This window comes from Protomyctophum parallelum, assembly GCF_964188405.1.
Source record: "Protomyctophum parallelum genome assembly, chromosome: 22".
In the NCBI taxonomy this organism is placed as follows: domain Eukaryota; kingdom Metazoa; phylum Chordata; class Actinopteri; order Myctophiformes; family Myctophidae; genus Protomyctophum; species Protomyctophum parallelum.
Window position 1 is genome coordinate 9,389,836 of NC_139714.1, and position 20,920 is coordinate 9,410,755.

General features: G+C 45.7%; 1 protein-coding gene across 1 annotated transcript; it reads right to left on the reverse strand.

Annotated features, from left to right (window-relative positions):
• Positions 1-91: 91 nt before the first annotated feature.
• dusp16 (dual specificity phosphatase 16) lies at positions 92-20,710 on the reverse strand. Its single transcript, XM_083757460.1, has 8 exons — positions 20,510-20,710; positions 18,844-19,117; positions 14,104-14,245; positions 10,382-10,548; positions 8,815-8,974; positions 7,851-7,974; positions 6,522-6,648; positions 92-5,876 (listed from the first exon to the last, which is right to left on the reverse strand). Exons 1-8 carry the CDS (start codon positions 20,653-20,655, stop codon positions 4,833-4,835), a joined length of 2,184 nt encoding a protein of 727 aa, XP_083613586.1. The 5' UTR covers positions 20,656-20,710; the 3' UTR covers positions 92-4,832.
• Between the last annotated feature and the right edge of the window lie 210 nt (positions 20,711-20,920).

The window sequence follows — 20,920 nt, forward strand, 5'->3', positions numbered from 1 at the left end:
CCGGTCAGAATGGGTTAAATGGCAATCATAATTATCTTCAGCCGTGTGCAATGCAGGTTATAGAAAATGAAGAATCACGTGTACCATACCATTTAAGATTTTATTTCAACAGTCATCATACGTCTACTGCTTTTAACTTCATAACTGTGCACATTGTCCAAAGTAAAGCTAGCTATGTTCTCACACAATGCCACAGGCCTAAAACTCTCACACAGATTCACACCGGTACCGTCTTTTATCTACTGTAAATCCTTTTACAAATCATTCATCTACAAAATCCAGTAACGTGATCAGCTAGCTAATCAATGGCTTTGTTTATGTCTATTGGATAGAATATTCTGAAGTTTGGAATCAAGGCATTAAAATCATAAATTGACCAATGCGCAGAATTGACTCCACAGAGCGCATCAAATCATTCATCTTTTTTGCATTATTTGATGTGACCGTCATTCGTAGCACACTCACGGTAGATCCCTATACAGTTGTGTGATTACCTCCGATATCCCATATACATGTACATGTAAATGTATATATCCGATATATCCCAAATACATGTATTTGTTTTATATCTGATATCCCATATGCAGGCACAATTTCACAGCTTTGGAGAAACCTTCAAACATACAGCCACGCTACTTATCAACTCACACCATTCTTCTGTAGGAGAAAATAAAATAAATCACCATCAAAACAAGGTCTGAGACATATTATTGTCACACATTTGATTTTTAAAGGCACAACATTGATTTGCTGTTTGGGGGCACAGATTTGAGCTCACCCTACCCTATATAACTGACTGCCTCTGGCATTCTGTCCAATGTGTGGATCAATCACTGATTTGAATGAAAGGTCAATAAAAAATGTTTTCTGAGAGTATGGCGAGGGAGTCAACCACATGTCCAATCGGATCGATCAGCATCAGCTATTAGAGGAGAGCTGGACATAATACTGCCCTGCACCACACAGGCCAGAGTCAAGTGCTTCATACTGTACACATTATGAACTGGGGACAAACAGGAGTGCAGTAACAGTGGCTGGCTGTGTGGAAGGCAAATAAAAGCATCAGTTAGATCCGTGTGATTTCACTTTTTCACTCTTGTCCTGCATACGTGAGCCGCATATCAAACCCTATACTGTCTGATTCTTACATCGGTCAACCACGTGGAACAATCTTCTCAAACTTGATCCGATGCCATCATCACAGTTCCACCTGCATGCTACATGGAGAAGCAGAAGTGGGCAGTATGGGATGTCCTTGTGTGGCGTAATGTGTACACTACTGTACACTAAACAGACCTACCTACACCATCCTTAGTTCAAATAGGGCCCATAATCTATGTTGCATTAATCACCCTGTTCCTACCTTTACGTTTGTTCTCTCTACGCTTTCTGCATAAAAACAGAAAATGGATGAAAATATAACCCCCAGAAACAAAACGGGGGGAAAAAAGAAAAACGATAAAGCTGTGCAGTCTTGCAGGAGTAGCTTTGGCGAAGCCTTTACAAGGTCTGTAAAGGCAGTCTGTAACGGCAGTTAGTCAGTCTGTAGGCAAAGGGAAGTTAGTCAGTCTGTAAGCTAAGGGAAGTTAGTCAGTCTGTAAGGGCAGTTAGTCAAGGCCACCTGTGGAGGGTTCTCCGTGCTTGGATTGGATCTTTATTCGCTTTCAGGGAGAGCAGTGCGTGTTGACCTTCGATCAGGAATACACAGTGAAGTTAAGCTATTCCGCCGGACAATGTTTTGCAATGTCCCACATCTATCCTCTGTGAATGAGGTGAGCATGTGGATGTAAAGTGCTGCTAAAGCCTGTCTGCCCACTTTAGGGAGGCCCTGTTCCTCTAATGCAGCCGTTCTCAACCTTTTTCTGGACCGGGGCCCGCTTGAAAAGAAGCTGGAAAGCATTCTCGGCTCACCCATCGGACCACTTAACGGCAATCGAACACGGCAGCCGGATGGCTGTGGTCAGATAGACGCTGGGCTGTGGACAGACGAGGAGACAAAACAGAGCAGACAGAGCAGTCGGCCTCTCCCACTTTTACAAGACAAGCCTGCCCGTCTCCATGACCGAGGCCTTGGCTGACAGCTTCCAAGACAGGTTGGATATTTTATGAAGAGCCATGAGAATCAGTTCCAGATACACCGTTGAGCACTGCACACAGCGACTATACAGCCCTGATTCATGTTTATCATATTCGACATCTGCTTTAAAAACGAACAGACAAGAGTTTGTAAATGTCCATAGACCAGATAAAAACCAACTGTATTTCAACTTCCTTTGTAATGCAACTGGTGAATTCCTCTCAACGTTCCTCCCATATAAGCATCTATTAGTGAACTAATTTCTGTCCTTGACTTCGAAGAGAAATATTAACAAACTTTGATATGGGGGCTTTTGAAGCGTGCTAATGTTGTCATCTTAAGGCAGGCAGTGATGAAGGGCCATGTCCCTGTTGTACACCAACCATCAGAGCTTTCCGAGTTCCCTGCCAGCCTGTGAGAGCACCAAATATAAACATGCACGCGCACACGCACGCACGCGCACACACACACACACACACACACACGCACGCGTGCACACACACAGACACACAGCTCATACACATTATCTCCTAATACCATTTTGCACGTTTGTAAATAAAAACCATTCTCAGAACCACAATAGTGCAATATTAAAATGTGTGTTTTTTTGCGATTTACAAACAATCCTTTGTGAGTGATCCATCGGAGGCACTGACTTTCTAGAGCCCATCTTCTGTGTTTGTAATGGAACCTTTTACCCCTCCCCCGTTGCAGCTCTGTAGTCTTTGAGCAAGAGTCCCAGCCTCTTTCTTATCAAATGCACTTGCTACATCAAACCTTTCCCCCTTTTAGGACACCATGGATTCAAGCAAAAAAAAAAAAAAAAAGTATTATCACCACTGAAACATTTTGTAAAGTCCCAATGTATGATCTGGACACGCCCCACACCAAGTGCTCCATTTCCTAAACAATTACCACAATTATGTAAAAAAAAATGATGATCAAGGCTTTTAGCCTTGTGCTTTTATGAAATATATGAGACCATTAGGCATTAAGGGGACGATGCTTCTATTGCTAGTTTGACCCAATTCAAATGGGGTACTCTTTAATCTTAACATAACTTTCCAGCCACATGGCTCAGGATCTATGCCTGATTTATACACGTTTGTGTGCCCAATTGTATTGCACTGGAAATAGCTGATCTACAAGCTCTCAGTGTGTGACACCATGACACACCACCAAGTATATTGATCATCCTTTATTGCACTGGTTCCCAAACACTGGGTCGGGAACCATTTGTGGGTCACGGACACATTTTTATGGTTCATTTTGTTTTTAGAAGAAAATAATTAGAAACAATTCAGGAATTTCATGAAGAAATCAACGAAAAATCTTAAGAAATTCCATGAATTAGAAGACAAATGTTTAAGAAGTAGGGAAAATAGCCGATCTACAAGCTCACATGACGTGAAGCGACGCGTTGTGAACTTGTAGATCTGCTATTTTCACTCGTTTGGGTTAAACGTCTAATTTCTCTTTTGAGCTAAAAGGTTTGGGGAACCACTGCTTTAAAGAAAGCCTGTTGAAAGCATGTTTACTGTGTGGAATCCAAATGAGTGAAATCAGCCATGGCTACAAAAAACAAATAAAAAACACAATCCATGAAAACCCTGTCCTCCTCCGGTCACCTCTTACCTATAGTCTCACAAGCCAGACAAAATGCCTCCTACAACCTTCGAATGCTTTCGTCATACAGTAGCACGGAGGCTCTGAAAAGTATCACGGGATGAAGTGGATGTGACGCTTCCGTCTCGTCTTTACAAGTCGCGCAGATTTGTTCAAAAGAAAATCGATCTAAATAATCAGATCCTATATAAGTTGATGCTTGTCAGAAAGGGGAATTCAAAAATAAAATGTAACTTAAAATATATTTTTTGTGAAATGAAATGACGAACAGCTTCCGTTCTCGGCTTTCGGGATGTGTAATTCTAGACGCTATGTAGCATTCGGAGATTGTGGAATAGTTGTCTGGCTGCACGAGACTACCGCTTACCTAATGCCATCAACAGATCCCCCCCCCCCCCCATCAGCAGCCCTACTGCGCCCACAATGTGGAAGCACTGATCCTAGGACAGTCTAAGTGGTTCATGTTATTCAATGTTTCGACTCCAATCCTGACAAAGCGGACAATCTCGAGTCCTCTCCTCTCAATCCTTTACTAAGCAATCTTCAAACAGGGGGAAATCGTTCAATTGTTCTTTACCGATGCTCAGATGAGACCTGAGATTTTATCTGTCGGTGAGCTACTCGTTAGAGAGAAAGAATAACAGGAAAAACAAAAACAAAAGAAAAACAAACCTTCGTTTTGGACTTTCTCATTCCAGTTCACAACATCGGGCAACCCCCTCCCCCCATTTTTAGGCATGTCATATTGGTAAGAAGAAGCGATGTCCGACATGCGGAGCCGACGGGAATCAAGTCGGGGGAAAATGACAAGACCATAAATGAGATGAGGCGTCGACAGGCTCAGTCTTCAATGAAACACAAGTTTTCGGGTGTCGCCTCCTCCATCGTCACATTCAGGAATACAGCTGCAAGGTGCGAGTTTTCCGCTTCACTGCATTTAAATGCCAACAGTTCCAATAAAAGCACTTTAAACGAGTGTCTCAAACATTGTGTTCTGGTCCGGGCCAGCATTCCTGCTGAACCCAGAGCAAAGTTTTACAGTACCATCCTGAGAGCCAACGTGGGAGAGAATCTCGGACAACAAAAATGAGCTAAATCCAGCGGACGGTCCATCCAATACCGCGCTCCCTCAGGCCACCTCGATGATCTCCATGCTGCCGGAGAAGCTCGACTGGCTCCCCACCTTCCCCATCTCCTCACGGGAGCGGCTCTCCGACATGCCGTCGCCGAACTCCATCTGGCAACTGCGACGCTTCAGCTGCTTCTCGAAGGTGCTCTCCTCGTGCCAGCTGCGGCGCGAGTCGCCGTGGTCGCCGCTCCGCTGGCGACCGCGCCTGCGCACCGCCTCGACGCCCTGGCTGCAGCTGTATGCCGCGAAGCCGCCGCCGCCGCTCAGGATGGCCGAGGTGGAGTAGAAGCGCGCCGACTCCGAGGAGGAGAGGTACCAGCCGCCGGCCAGCGAGGCGCCGGACACCGTCACGGGGCCCAGCAGGATGTCCGAGTGCCAGCCCTTCAGTGTGCCGCCGCACCCGGCGCCCGACTTGGCGGCGAGCTGCTGCTGACTGCGCGACAGGCCGAAGAGGAAGCTTGCGGTGTGGGTGTTCTCCTCCACGCTGCCGCTCCGGTGGAGCTGGTGGGAGCAGTTGGACAGAGGCGGCGGTTGAGGCTTGGTGCCGCCTGGTGTGGAGAGGGTACCACCGGGGGCCGCCGGCGGGTCCGCCTGCTCCTTGTCGGGACTCTGCTCCGGGGTCGACTGCTCGGAGACCTCCTCCACCGGGGAGAACTGGCAGGGCTTGCTGGCCGGCTCCTTGAAGGTGGACGGCTTGAAGTACTCGGAGGCGTCTCCCGCGCCGCCATGAGGCACGAAGGCTCTGTACGGGGCGCTGCTGACGCCCGGCTCTCCGTATGACTTGATGTCCAGGGAGAAGGAGCGTTTGAGCCGGGCGTTGTCCTCCACTCCCTCCGCCAGCTGCAGCCCGCTGAGAGCCTGGGCCAGGAGCCTCTCCTCGGGGACGTCGGCCAGCATACAGGGCAGGGTGAGGGGCTCCAGCAGGGCCGGGTCGGGCGCTCCCACCGAGTTCTGACTCGCCGGGGCTTCTGGCACGTCGTCCAGCCCGGGGGAGTGCGGAGGAGCGGAGGCCGCTTCGCCGCCGCCGTGTTCCGTATGGTAGGGCTGTCACGGTTACAAATTTAAGTTGACGATTAATTGTTACACTTTTAATTGCGATTAGCGATTTAACCCTCTAACACCCGCATTAATTTCTACTTGCAAAAAATAGATTTCAACCTTACTACTACTTTGTACTACTAGGACTAAGACAAAAAAATATGTTAAAATAAATAAAAAAATAAAGTTTGATGAAAAATGTATAATAATTATATAATAATATAATAAATTAATAATTTACATTTTGGGGATATCTTTCACAATAATGAATAAAACATGTTCTAGACATTCTAATGATCACAAAAAAAAACATATTACAATTATTTTACCTACTTTTATTAGGGTAAAGGTCAAAAGTCTTAGGTAAAAAAATGTTCAGACATTTTTAATTTGTGTGAATTTCAGCCTGTGGGGGGTATTTATATGCAAATATCATGACCAATGGCATTGAAATGGCATTGCAATGAACATCACTGATGACGTTTAGGTGAAAAAAGTAATAATAATGTAGTAATTAAATTAAATAAAATTGTTGCTAAAAAGCAACGCTGGGTGTTAGAGGGTTAAGTGTTTTTATTGTTTAAATAATTGGGATTATGTCAAATAATTGCGATTAGACAATTACAAAATAATTGTGACAGTCAGGCCTACCATATGGAGGGACTTGAGTTTAGCCTCAGCACCATGATGGGGACTCTTGATCTTCTTCTCAAAGTCCAGAAGCTGCCCCAGGAAGTTGAAGTTAGGGGAGATGGTGGGCCTTTTCTCCTTCACAAACCTACAGAGAGAGGACACACACAGTGGAGGTCAGACGGGAGAGAAGAGCGGCTATAGAATATGAACCAAATTCGGTCCACATTCTACTATGGCCATCATTAGTGGCCCTCACAATGCCATCTGTAATTAGGAATGACACTCTGGAAAGTTTAATTAGAGGTCGTGCAAAGGATCCGGGTTCATTAGGGGAGACGGTCTGCATTGTTAGACTTATAGAGAGAGAGAGAGATGGTTCCTGATAAAAGGGGATGTCCGCCCACAGGAATGTGACCTATGCCACGCACATACAGTACAACTGGCCCTGTATTAGGGCTGGGCCATTATGACTTCAAATCAATATCACCCATATTTCAAACTTTTGCCTTGATAATGAATGAAAAATTATTGGGGGGAAAACTGCCAAAATAGCAGATCTACATGCTCACACAAAATCGGCTACTTTAGCAATTTTTGTACACCACCATTGTAGCTTGGAAACCAGACGAATCTGACACAGGGAAAAAATGTCTGGCGCTCAGTTTGAATTACATTTTGCTCACCCCAGAGTTGTGGGTGACCAATCAGAGCCCACTATTGAAAGTGAGACTTTTTTGCTGCGACGTTGGAATCTGCTTGTAACAGCCCCTTGGAAATAAATCTTCCACACCGAAGTTCCAGACAACGCAGTGATATTAGTCTGGCCATGCGAGACTATACCACCATTGTAGAGCAAAGTATAATAAACGATTAAGTGGTTAGTCATTGATGTAGGCAATTCTAAAATATATTAGAATTCTATTCTATTTGACCACTTAATTTACTCTTTCATCTTAACCCATTCTGAACGGGAACCCATTTTGGTGTCAGCATCATGTTATGCTTTAGCTTTTGAAAAATAGCAAATCTACAAGCTCATAGCGCGCCACCGAGTGGCGCGCTACGAGCTTGTAGGTCTGCTATTTTTGAAAAATCGACGAGCGACAGCCATTTTTAGAATTTGATCTCAGGTCAGAATGGGTTGATCAGACCAGTGTGTGTCCAGTGGAAACCTCGTATGAATCTGATCTCAGGTCAGAATGGGTTAAAATAAATAAAAAATAGCGGGCGCGACATGCTTCTAAACGACTGAAATCAGCCGTGGCAACTGAGAACTTGAATCCATGGGTGGATCTGGCTGAGCAGCGGGCACCGCGGTAGCAGGTCTCGGCTAGTATCGAGTCTCACCTGTACGCCTCGTCCAAGGACATGTCCATTCTCTTCATGATGTAGGCGATGGCGATGGTGGCTGACCGGGAGATGCCAGCCAGGCAGTGGACCAGGACTCGAGCGTTGCACGCTTTGGCTTTCTCTGACAAAACACACCAAGAAAACACTTTCAAAACCCACTTTCAAACCGGGCAGCGTCCCTGGTTTTCCGGGCATGTCATTATATAGGTGAACATGAAACAATAAATGAACTTTCAAAGAAGAAATTATCAAAGAGCAGCTCTAAACAAGCTATTGTGATCTTTGTCGATCGGCGTAAGTGGTTAACTGTGAGAAACGGTACAAATAAAAGGTGTGAAACATATCTAACACAATCAGTTGTACGCAAGTGTAATCTTAGGCCACCGACCGTGTGATTTTCTCCATGTCTGTGACCATGACCCATCCCCACTCGGTAATGTTACATCGTGATCCGTGAATTGAGCGGTTTGTTGACTCAAATACTGATTCAGGATCAGGGGCTTATTCTGAGTGACCGCTCCAGCAGTCCTGTGTTACTGCTGCTGATTCTCGGTCAAGTGGACGTCTTTATTATTATTAACAATTTAGTTAATAAATGAATGAGCGACACCTTCCTGTGACCCTACTTTGGGCCACGACCCATAGTTTAAGAACCGCTGGTATAGACGCTCGACAAAAAAAATGCAGGGCGATGCATTCGAACCCGCCCAGCCTCCGGTGCTGCTCTATACTAACCATTCAACGTCATTATGGTCACTTTCTTTACGTTTTTTTGTTTAGTTACTTTTGTTCTCTCAGTCAAGTAAGCCTTGCCGAGCCCTGAGGCCCATAGGTCAGGAACCCGTCTCCTGTTTCCTTAGCGTGAGGCAGCTCTATGTACAAGTACACCCCCTGGACATGATAATGGTATGTCGCAGGGACTCTCGGTCAAGGACTCATGGCAATGATTTGCTTTACTGACCTATGAACTCCACCGATTTGTCCAACCACGGCAGGATCTTCTCGCAGAAGCTGTCGTTGACGGGAACGCGCAGGAAGTGGGAGTCGGGAATGAAGTCCGGCTTGGGGCAGGTGTTACTGGCGTTCAGGACATAGGCGATGTCATTCTGCTGCATCAGTTCCTGCACGGGGAGAGGAGGGATGGTTACTCGAGACTAACAGAGACACTACAATATAACAGAAACCGTAAGTTGTATCTCCGTATTTTTCTTCCGTAAACGATTGCCCTACTACTTCATCACACTACGGTGCCACACAAAAGTAGCAAAAAAAAAAAGAGATCTACAAGCTCACACCTAGACCTGCATGTTAGCAATTTTTTTGGAGAAAATAAAATTATAAATAAAGTTTAAGCGAAAGTTGTTACGTGTCTGTGGTTTTTTTTTAAATATCGAACCAATTGAAAAACAGCTTGACTGCGGATCACGACATTCCCGACTATTGTTTAATTCGCTGTATTTGATCACTTTTAACCGTCTTCCTGCCATTGCCGAAGCCCTTCGGCAATCAAAGCCTCAATTTGATAATACACCTTGCTGCCATTGCCGTAGCCCTTCGGCAATTATACTTTTATAGTGCATATGATCGATCGAGCCATAATGCTACTCACGTTAGCCGGTTAGCTAGCAATGTTGTTAGCACTGCACTGGATCGTTCAGATTAGATCGCGGTCGCCATAAGAATCCATTCTATCCGTTTCTTTCAATCGCCTGTATCTCCTATTCCTTGTCCCAGATGGCATTTTTGGTCAAACCAGCGTTTCTTTGACGGCACAGAGCCGACGTTGTGCAGTGCTATATGTACCGGCATTGATTCGATTATGTAAACAAAGGTTGTCTTGGCAACGTAAAGCTGGCAGGGATAAGCTCACTTCCGGTTGAGGCAAAATGTGGCTTTTCAAAATAAGAGCTCAAATTAAAAAAATGCTGGCATGAATTAGGTCCTAATTTCTCAATAAATGGCAGCAGTAAAAGGGTTAAGATGCATGGTTTCTAGCGGACGCAGTAGGATACGTCACGAGTTTGGATTACGTGACCGAGGGGGAAAAAAAATCAGTCACACAGGGTTCTCAGGGCTTCTGGGAAATTGAGGCGCAATGCAAAGTCTATGAGAGACAATGGCCGTGTTCCCCGCTGTTCTTCTTGTCGTCGGGACTGTTGAATATTTTTGGACACTATTAACAAACGATTGGAATATATTCCAAGTGTCCACCACAAGCCAGCATGGCGATGACCCTTAACCCATTTTGGGCATGAACCCCTTTTGGTGTTAGCATTGTGTTATGCTTTAACTATTGAAAAATAGCAGATCTACAAGCTCATAGCTACGAGCTTGTAGGTCTGCTATTTTAGAAAAATCGAAGAACGACTGACATAGAAACATTGCTTTTTCAGAGAACTGTCATTTTCAAACAGACATTTTTAGAATCTGATCTCGGGTCAGAATGGGATAAACGATTGGAATATGTTCCAAGTGTCCACCACAAGCCAGCATGGCGATGACCACCCTGTTGGTAGGGGGAGGCTGACCTTGTTGAGCACGTCTCTCTGGCAGCCCAGGTAGAGGTGGGGCAGGATGCGGGTGGGTCCTATGTTGGTGACGACGGGCAGACAGGGCTGGGAGACGCAAGAGGGCACCGCCGTAGACTTGCCCTCACACAGGCCAGGGAAGAGCCGCGAGAACTCCGCAAAGCCACCTGCAATGGCGAGCACACACACACACACACACACACACTTACTGTTACTGTTACTGTGAAGCACTTTGTAAACTTGTTTTTGAAAAGGTGCTGTATAAATAAAGTTATTATTATAACTTTATTAAAAGTGAGGTGAAACTCTTATTCATGGAGACTAACATTTGCAGTTTAAAAAAAGTAACACTGAAATAGAAGTAGGAGGGATATAAAATTGTCAAAATGTACTTGTACAATCGTTGTCATGTCAATTAAAAGCAGTACTAATTCAGTGGTGTAAAGTAATTAAGTACATTTACTGAAGTACTGTATTTATTGTTTATTCACCTAAGGACAATTTTAATGTCCTTTTACTTTAGTATTTCCTTTATTTCTTTTACTTTTCACCATTAATTACATGCCCAAATTGGGATTATTAACTCATTCTGACCGGGCACCCATTTTGGTGTCAGCATCATGTTATGCTTTAGCTATTTAAAAATAGCAGATCTACAAGCTCATATCGCGCCACCGAGTGGCGCGATACGAGCTTGTAGGTCTGCTATTTTTGAAAAATCGAAGAGCGACTGACATTTTGTGTTCGGCGGAAACCTCGTATGAATCTGATCTCAGGTCAGAATGGGTTAATAGATACCTCCCAACCACCTGCTGCTTGCTGCCTTGTACACACTCTCCACATGTTGCCAGGCAACAAGCCCTTCAGCTGAGCGTGCTCACCGTGTAAGAAGAGGGAACAATAACCTTCCAAACATCGGATTTTGTCTCATTTTGAGCAGAAAAAGGAGTAATGTAGGCTGTAGGCTATTATAGACTGGGCAAGCTCTAAACTGACTGGGCCACGGCCCGGGTGGTCCAATGGACCCTACGCCGGTGATTCTGTCACAGGCGGGTTGTGGAGAAAGAAACGGATTCCCACGTCCGTGGCTTAGATTGGGTTAACAAACAGAGTGGCAGCCAAGTCTATGGACTTGGCTGTGAATGGTTTTGTTTTAACACTGCATTCCTGTCTCGTAATGTATATAGTGGCAAAACGTTTAATGTTTGATTAGAGTACCATGTTTCTGTAAATGAATGCACTACCGTACAAGAGTGTCACACACCCTAGGCCTAGAGGCTATGTGACAACCTTGCAGACATGACAGGACAGAAGAACTAGACTTGCTACCAAATCTCGCAAGACAATCCATGAACCATTGAACTCAAGAAGCACTATATAAATAAAGCTAATATTATTAATTATAATAATTATTAGTAGTAGAGTGTGTGTGTGTGTGTGTGTGTGTGTGTGTGTGTCTACAAATGTCCATTTGGTTAGTGAAATGAAACGGTAAGAATTTTACTGTGCACCATGTACCATGCATGTCAAAGCTGCTTCAATCATCAAAGTGCTTCAATAGATGAACACAGTGTTTTGGGGCCCAGCACAGTGACGTTTCACTGTATTGTTTATGAAGCAGAGAGCTTGCAGACAGAGTGCACCAGTCCTCCCTACTTTCCACTGAGGGTTCACTTATGTAACCAATGATGTAATCTCTCTCTCTCTCTCTCTCTCTCTCTCTTTTCTCTATCTCTCTCTTTTCTCTCTCTCTCTCTCTCAGCAAAAAAACAATCAAGGCCTTTTGGGGGTTTCTAAAAACCATGCTGTTTTACACTCACTCACTGTGTCATGGCGGTTTTAACTAGTTACACAATAGACATTTTGTCTCGCACATACAAATTGAGGAAGGCATTATTTCCCTCTCCAGATACGTAACCATTAAACAGATGCCATTTATTATCCGGGGAAAGGCCAGAGGGAAGTTGTGCGCGGCTTGACCATTGACGAAAAAAAAGGAACACTGTCCTTGACGAGGATGTTATCGTGCTGTTTGTGTGTGTTAGGGAAGAGTGACTCATCGGACATAACTGAAGTATGTTTTCGTACAGTATATAAACTATATATAAATCGATAAACCACTGTGTGTGTGTCATCGATCGATCGATCTCTGGATCAGATCAATTTGATGTTTTCTTCTCTTTTCTTTCTCTCTCTCTCTCCCCCGCTGATGAAAAATGTCAAAAACAGGTTGTGTCTACTAGTCATTTTATACATTCTTGCTCGACAGAAATCCAGCTGAAGAAAAAAAAACAAAAAACAAAAAACACAAAAAAACGAAAGTAAAACACCGTTAAGAGCTCAACGGCCCCGGCATTCAAAATGCTCTGTCGTCACCACATACTGACTGACTGAAGATGTCAGTATGCGGAGAATGCTCTGGTAGGCGAGCCATGAATGGGGCAATGTGCGCGCCATTGTGAGAACTGGATTAGGCAGCTGAATGCAATGTATGTCACCAGCCTAGTTTAGGACAGCCGATAAGACAGAGAGGTCAGGGGGCCGGCAGGTAGAAGCAAACAGGGCTGTGTGAACCAAAAATATTACAAACAAAACCAAACAAAAGCAATGCCATTTGGCATACCATGGCTTCAGAGATATAAGATTGATGTGATTTGGTTTATAACACGATAAGGTCAACCCAGTATGTATTGTACACATTTCTGTACTCATATTACTTGGTGACTATAGTGCAGTGCTTGGGTTTTGTCGTATTTAACCCATTCTGACCTGAGATCAGATTCATACGACAAATGTCAGTCGTTCTTCGAGTTTTTCAAAAATAGCAGACCTACAAGCTCGTATCGCGCCACTCGGTGGCGCGATATGAGCTTGTAGATCTGCTATTTTTAAATAGCTAAAGCATAACATGATGCTGACACCAAAATGGGTGCCCGTTCAGAATGGCTTAAAAAGGCAGCCACGTAAACAAACACGCAAGTTACAGCCAAACAGGTACACTAAAGCAGTGGTTCCCAAAGTGGGGTCCGGGGACCCCCAGGGATCCTTGAGGGAGTTCCAGGGGGTCCCCAGCTAAATGATAGTTTGGAACCAAATGGACCCTTGTGTGTCTGTAACTCGAGAGAGTGTACAAATGGAACGAAATAACGGGTAAATGTTGTTCCATTTGTACACTCAGTTAAATTAACATTGATTTTACAATATAAATTGGGGATTCCCAGAGATAAAAATGCCATTAACCCATTCTGACCGGGCACCCATTTTGGTGTTGGCATCATGTTATGCTTTAGCTATTGGAAAATAGCAGATCTACAAGCTCATATCGCGCCACCGAGTGGCGCGATACGAGCTTGTAGGTCTGCTATTTTTGAAAAATCGAAGACACTTTTAGAATCTGATCTCAGGTCAGAATGGGTTAATAATGAAACTGTCAGGATGTAATAGACATTTTTAGAATCTGATCTCAGGTCAGAATGGGTTAAATGGGGGTCCGTAGACAAATGCATGTCAAACTGGGGGGTCCTTGAAATTAAACGGGTTGAGAATCTCTTGCTAGAACCGTAAACATCTTCTCTTAGGGGGGTCCCTGCCATATGTTTTCAAATGGGGGTCGGCGGGCTGATTAGTGTCAATTCGGGGGTCCTTGACATGAAAAGGTTTGTGAACCACTGCACCAAAGAATGTTTTTTTGAGCGAGGAACGCAGGGTCGGGGGTCGTTTACCAGACAGCAGGTGGACGGAAGGGAAGCTGCCCTCCAGCTTGGCCAGCAGGACACCAAGGAAGGCCTCAGACGACAGGGCGGCAGGGTCCGTGGAGCTCTGGTCATACACCACCACCTCCTGACCGCCGGCCTGCAGCTCCAACTACAACACACGCACGCACAATACCTGTTAAGACCTCTTTGATTGCATTTCATTCCAAGCACACTGGGGTAGAACAAAGCGCGCACGCACACACACGCACACGCACACAGGCACACTTAACCCATTCTGACCTGAGATCAGATTCTAAAAATGTCTGTTTGAAAATGACAGTTTTCTGAAAAAGCCATGTTTCTATGTCAGTGGTTCTTCGATCTTTCAAAAATAGCAGACCTACAAGCTCGTAGCGCGCCACTCGGTGGCGCGCTATGAGCTTGTAGATTTGCTATTTTTCAATAGCTAAAGCACAACGTAATGCTAACACCAAAATGGGTTCCGCCCAGAATGGGTTAAAACTATTTGCACACAAAGGAGTAATATCAAAATTAAATATAGCCTAACAGCATCTTGCAGAATTCGATTACTTGGCTACATTAAATTGCTCGTTTTGTGTGCGTGCGTGCGCAATGATTTCTCAACTACACTTTCTTCTGAATATCAAACGATCAAAAGGGTAGTATCTTTTTATGATATATTGTGTTTACATATTAATGTTATATTATCATTAAAGTCATATTGTTTTATCAATGACTTGGTGGCCCAATTAATATCCCCACAGCCGGGCCCAGGCCGTAGCGTAACGGTCTGGGCACCGGACTGGTGATCCAGTCGCGGTGTGCCGCGGGTTCGACTCCCGGACCCGACACGGCCTTTACCGCATGTCATCCCCCCATCTCTCTCCCGTTTCCTGTCAGCCTACTTTCTATCCCTTAAAAAATCAATAAAGGCGTAAGCCGCAAAAAAAAAAAAATCTAATATCCCCACAGCCTACCGGTGGGCCCCCAGCCCTACAGGTTTACAACAGTGGTCCCCAAACTTTTTCATGTCAAGGACCCCCAAATTGACACCAATTAGCCCGCAGACCCCCATTTGAAGAGATATGCCAGGGACCCCCATAAAAGAAGATTTTTACGGCTCTAGCAGTGATTCTCAACCCAACATTTCAAGGAGCCTCAATTTGACATGCATATTAGTACTACAGACCCTCAGTTAATGGCATTTCTATCTCTAGGACCCCCCAATTTACATTGTAAAATCAATGTTAATTTAACTCAGAGTGTACAAATGGAACCAAATGGACCCTAGGGTCCCGTTAGTGTTCATTTGTTTCCATTTGTACACTCTCAGAGTTACAGACCCATAAGGGTCCACTTGGTTCCAAACTATAATTTAGCTGGGGACCCCCTGGAACTGACTCAAGGACCCCCGGGGGTCCTTGACTCAAGGACCCTGAGTAGAACCAAACTAACGCCAACAAAGTTGCTTGACTACTACCCCCCCCACACACACACACACACACACACACACACACACACACACACCTTGGGACTGAGGCAAAAATCTAAATTCATAGATTGAATGTCTCAGCTGACCTACTTACTAAGTGTGATTGTTGCCATTGCGACAGTCAGAGCAATCCCAGTCCAGAGACCTACATAAGTGAACAGCCCCATCAGCACTTTGTCTGGACTAACTGCAGCTTGGCTGGCTGTGTGTGTGTGTGTGTGTGTGTGTGTGTGTGTGTGTGTGTGTGTGTGTGTGTGTGTGTGTGTGTGTGTGTGTGCTGACATCACACACCCAGGGCACGCACCACCGCGGCAGACAAACACAGTGGCCAGCAGCTTGCCTCATGGTGTACGGAGGAGGGATTGGGTTTCAGAGGCTTTTCACACAGACCACTTCACTGCCCCTCCGGCTAGACTCCATGATACAACCTTCTTACAGCTAGACTCCATGATACAACCTTCTTACAGCTAGACTCCATGATACAACCTTCTTACAGCTAGACTCCATGATACAACATTCTTACAGCTAGACTCCATGATACAACCTTCTTACAGCTAGACTCCATGATACAACCAAACCTGCACAGCTAGACTCCATGATACAACCTTCTTACAGCTAGACTCCATGATACAACCTTCTTACAGCTAGACTCCATGATACAACCAAACCTGCTTACAGCTAGACTCCATGATACAACCAAACCTGCACAGCTAGACTCCATGATACAACCAAACCTGCACAGCTAGACTCCATGATACAACCAAACCTGCTTGTAGATGGGCTATTATGTTTTAAATGCTTGAAAATGTCTGAAAAGGGCTTTTCTCCGATTAATGCGTGCCCCAAATAAGGTTGCTAGGTTGAAAGTGGTGAAGACAATCGGAAACACGTACGCCATGTATAACTGACGACATCGACGTAGTCAAAAAAAAGGCAAATAACGGTCGATATACGTCAGCCAAAACGATCAGTCTGGCAGACCCAACGCCGGAGTTAAAGGAGGTATTTATTTACACAATGGGAGAGCAGATTTGGGGCCTAAGGAGCCAAAAACAATGTCCAGAGGAATATAGAATGTCTCGGTTGTCGAATAATCTACGCTTCTACAGAATACGCCCCTCAGTTGTAACGGGCACGGTGCCAGCTCCTGTGTGTACAGCACCTGGTGCATGGCAAATACGGGACTTTCCAATATCCTGTGGTATTATTGTCGTCCTCACATCTGGTTCCTACATTAAGACACAACAACAGCATCCCAGTGGAGTTTCTCGACCAGTATATACTGTAGCACGCTATAGTACAACAAGAAAGAAAACCCACTTCTACACTCTCTGGTGGCAAGAATTAATACCATATACTAACATAGTAGTATACTAATACCACTTGAACCCCAGAATCCATTTTCTGGGGGGGAATATTAACCAAAAAAAGCAGATCTGCAGTACATGCTTACAACACATGTGTGAGCTTGTAGATCGTCTACTTTTGGCAACGGGATTTGGTGTACTGTAGACGGCAAAAAAATTAATTCTGAAAGATTTTAGGCACATTTTAACGATTTTTCAAAAACCGTTAAAAATTTAGCAAACCTACAAGTTCATAGTGCGCCACGCGCTATGAGCTTGTAGATCTGCTATTTTTCAATAGCTAAATTATAACATAATGTTTAAAACACCAAAATGGGTTAATGCCCGGGTCCCAAACTAGTGAAAATAGCCGATCTACAAGCTCTTCGGGCCGCGTTGTGAGCTTGTAGTACTTCTGTGGCGCCACCTCATTACTGCCCATTAAGGAATATAGGACATTTCAGACAGAATCCGACACAGATGGGATTAAAACACATCCATTGAAAAAATATGGACTAATACATTGCACAAAGACTCTGATAAGCGGATAAGCACCTTATATAAAAATACATCTATGATAGTCTTGATCCAAGGATCAAGACGAAAACCTAAAATGAGTATGAATAGGCCATAATAAAGGCGTATTCATTCATAGTCCAGTTTTCGGTGGTTAGTCAAAACAGAGAGATGTGTTGTGCGAGAGGTGACCACCATAGTCAAAACAGAGAGATGTGTTGTGCGAGAGGTGACCACCATAGTCAAAACAGAGAGATGTGTTGTGCGAGAGGTGACCACCATAGTCAAAACAGAGAGATGTGTTGTGCGAGAGGTGACCACCATAGTCAAAACAGAGAGATGTGTTGTGCGAGAGGTGACCACCGTAGTCAAAACAGAGAGATGTGTTGTGCGAGAGGTGACCACCATAGTCAAAACAGAGAGATGTGTTGTGCGAGAGGTGACCACCATAGTCAAAACAGAGAGATGTGTTGTGCGAGAGGTGACCACCGTAGTCAAAACAGAGAGATGTGTTGTGCGAGAGGTGACCACCATAGTCAAAACAGAGAGATGTGTTGTGCGAGAGGTGACCACCGTAGTCAAAACAGAGAGATGTGTTGTGCGAGAGGTGACCACCATAGTCAAAACAGAGAGATGTGTTGTGCGAGAGGTGACCACCGAAACGGTGGTGTAGTCAAAACAGAGAGATGTGTTGTGCGAGAGGTGACCACCATAGTCAAAACAGAGAGATGTGTTGTGCGAGAGGTGACCACCATAGTCAAAACAGAGAGATGTGTTGTGCGAGAGGTGACCACCATAGTCAAAACAGAGAGATGTGTTGTGCGAGAGGTGACCACCATAGTCAAAACAGAGAGATGTGTTGTGCGAGAGGTGACCACCATAGTCAAAACAGAGAGATGTGTTGTGCGAGAGGTGACCACCATAGTCAAAACAGAGAGATGTGTTGTGCGAGAGGTGACCACCGTTTCGTCAAAACAGAGAGATGTGTTGTGCGAGAGGTGACCACCATAGTCAAAACAGAGAGATGTGTTGTGCGAGAGGTGACCACCGTTTCGTCAAAACAGAGAGATGTGTTGTGCGAGAGGTGACCGCCGAAACGTTGGTTAGTCAAAACAGAGAGATGTGTTGTGCGAGAGGTGACCACCATAGTCAAAACAGAGAGATGTGTTGTGCGAGAGGTGACCGCCGTTTCGTCAAAACAGAGAGATGTGTTGTGCGAGAGGTGACCGCCGAAACGTTGGTTAGTCAAAACAGAGAGATGTGTTGTGCGAGAGGTGACCACCGCGGCGGGACGTCATTTTGTAGCTTTCGGTGGTGACCTCTTCACTGAAAACGGGACTATATGAACAGGCCATAAGAACCCACCTGCCGCCCCGCTGCTCACCCACTCACCTTCTTCTTGGCGGAGTGCTGCAGGAGCTCGGCGATGTGCACCTTGTCCTGCTGCAGCCTCCTCTTCATCAGCTTGGAGCAGTTGACGTTGAGCGCCCCCAGGACGTGCGCCGCGTTGTACTCCACAAAGGGCCGGCTGTCGATGAGCAGCACGCCGTCCAGGCCGCCCTCCAGCAGAGACACCAGGCCCTCCGAGCCGATGGGCAGCACGCCGGCGGCGCCGCCGCCGCCACCCGCAGCACCCACAGCACCCCTGCTGCTGCTGCCGGTGGGCCTGTGCGCACAATGCACATGGATTAAAGCAAAGTCAAATCTCACCACTGAAAAGTGTCGCTAGGCCGAGTCCTAATATGTCATTTGTGAATCGGCGTGAGAGACGTCACCACACACTAGCGCTGTGTGTCCTATACACCACTAAATAGCCACAAAAATACCAGACCACAAAAATAGCAGACCTACAAGCTCGTAGCGCGCCACTCGGTGGCGCGCTATGAGCTTGTAGATCTGCTATTTTTCAATAGCTAAAGCATAACATGACGCCAACACCAAAATGGGTGCCCGGTCAGAATGGGTTAGAGAAGATTTGTACCGCTCTAGCAGTGATCTTCAAGTTAGGGTCCATTTTGTACAATCTCTGAGACACATAAGGGTCCATTTGGTTCTCCTAACTATCATTTAGCTGGGGACCTCCTGGAACCCCCTCAAGGTCAAGGACCCCTGGGGGTCCCTGGTCCCCACTTTGGGAAACACTGCCCTACACACTTAACACAATATGAAAAAGTTATGATGTTTTGGTAGCCATACAGCTAACCAGTTGAATACATTGCAGATTGAGGCGTTCACTATTGCGGTTATGAAATATATATCTGAGATCATTAGGGGTTTTCTGGAAGACTGAAATAACGCATAACCGAAAATATGCCATCTACAAACGTAGGTGTTGTAAGCTTGTAGATTTACGTCCTATTTTGGTGCAGGACACACTTCAATAGAATACACGCTGACTTATATCAAAATGACCCGTTAATTGTCTAATGTAACCCTGGGCGCTACACTCCCTCTGCCAACTTGGGGAGAGCAACGGACTGACCTCATGCTTCTTTCAGTGCATGAGGAGTCCTGTCACCCGACAGGGGGAGTTTCCCCGGCTGAACGTAGCGTGTGGAAGGAACATGCTACTCCATCAGACCAGCATTACTGCATGTTTTTTGTACATACCTACCCTAGGGGACACGGGGAGAACATGCAAACTCCACATAGAAAGGTCTTGGAGGAGAGCACACACCCCCTGCACCCACAGCGTCCCCAGTGGGAATCGAACCCAGGAAAAAAATAGCCTATCTACAAGCGTTGTGTGAGCTTGTAGATCTTCTATTTTCAGCATGGAACCAAACATAAAATGACTTGTCTCTTTAGTTCTACTGGAAGTCCTCTCCACTAATCCGTCCTAACAGATTAGTCTAGTTTTTATTTGTTGTTGACGGTATCGTTAGGCCATTTGTCATTTCTGCCCTATGCAACTTCAAAGCCTATACAGGCCAAACAGAACTGTCATTTTTGTTCATAAATACATTCCAGTGTTCAAGAGACAAAAAAAAACACAATTAAAACTCGTTAATCGCAATCATCCGAGCGACGATTAATGACCGTGACAATGGCCCCTTACCTGGACGCGGCGCAGCACGTCCCCGTCCCGGACGCCGAAGGTGAAGAAGACCCACCAGAAGGTCCCCGACGTCCTGCAGAGTCAGACCCGGTGGTCCCCGCGGAGACCACCACCACCGCTCCTGGGCCCGTGGGACGCTCAGACATTATGACCAACTTCTCTCTCTCCCTCTCTCTCTGGTCTTCCTCACACACACACACACACACACACACACACACACACCCTCCCTCCCTCCTTCCCTCCCCTTCCTCCTCTTCCTCCTTGTCGTTGTTGTAGCAGCGGCGGCGCACCCCCCACCCCCACCCCCCCCACCCCCCCACCACCACCACCCCCCACCGGCCCCGGCAGTCCAGCGAGGAGAGGAGGAGTGACGCAGCCCTGGCGAGGGTCCTCAGGAGATGAAGAGCTCCA

Bases quoted from the DNA above. Each gene is read 5' to 3' on its own strand.
- dusp16 (XM_083757460.1), bottom strand. From the start codon at position 20,655: ATGTCTGAGCGTCCCACGGGCCCAGGAGCGGTGGTGGTGGTCTCCGCG. The intron at 14,246-18,843 runs GTGAGTGGGTGA...CGTGTGTTGTAG, and splicing joins AGCACTCCGCCAAGAAGAAG to TTGGAGCTGCAGGCCGGCGG. The intron at 6,649-7,850 runs GTGAGACTCGAT...CTCTCTCTGTAG, and splicing joins TCCTTGGACGAGGCGTACAG to GTTTGTGAAGGAGAAAAGGC.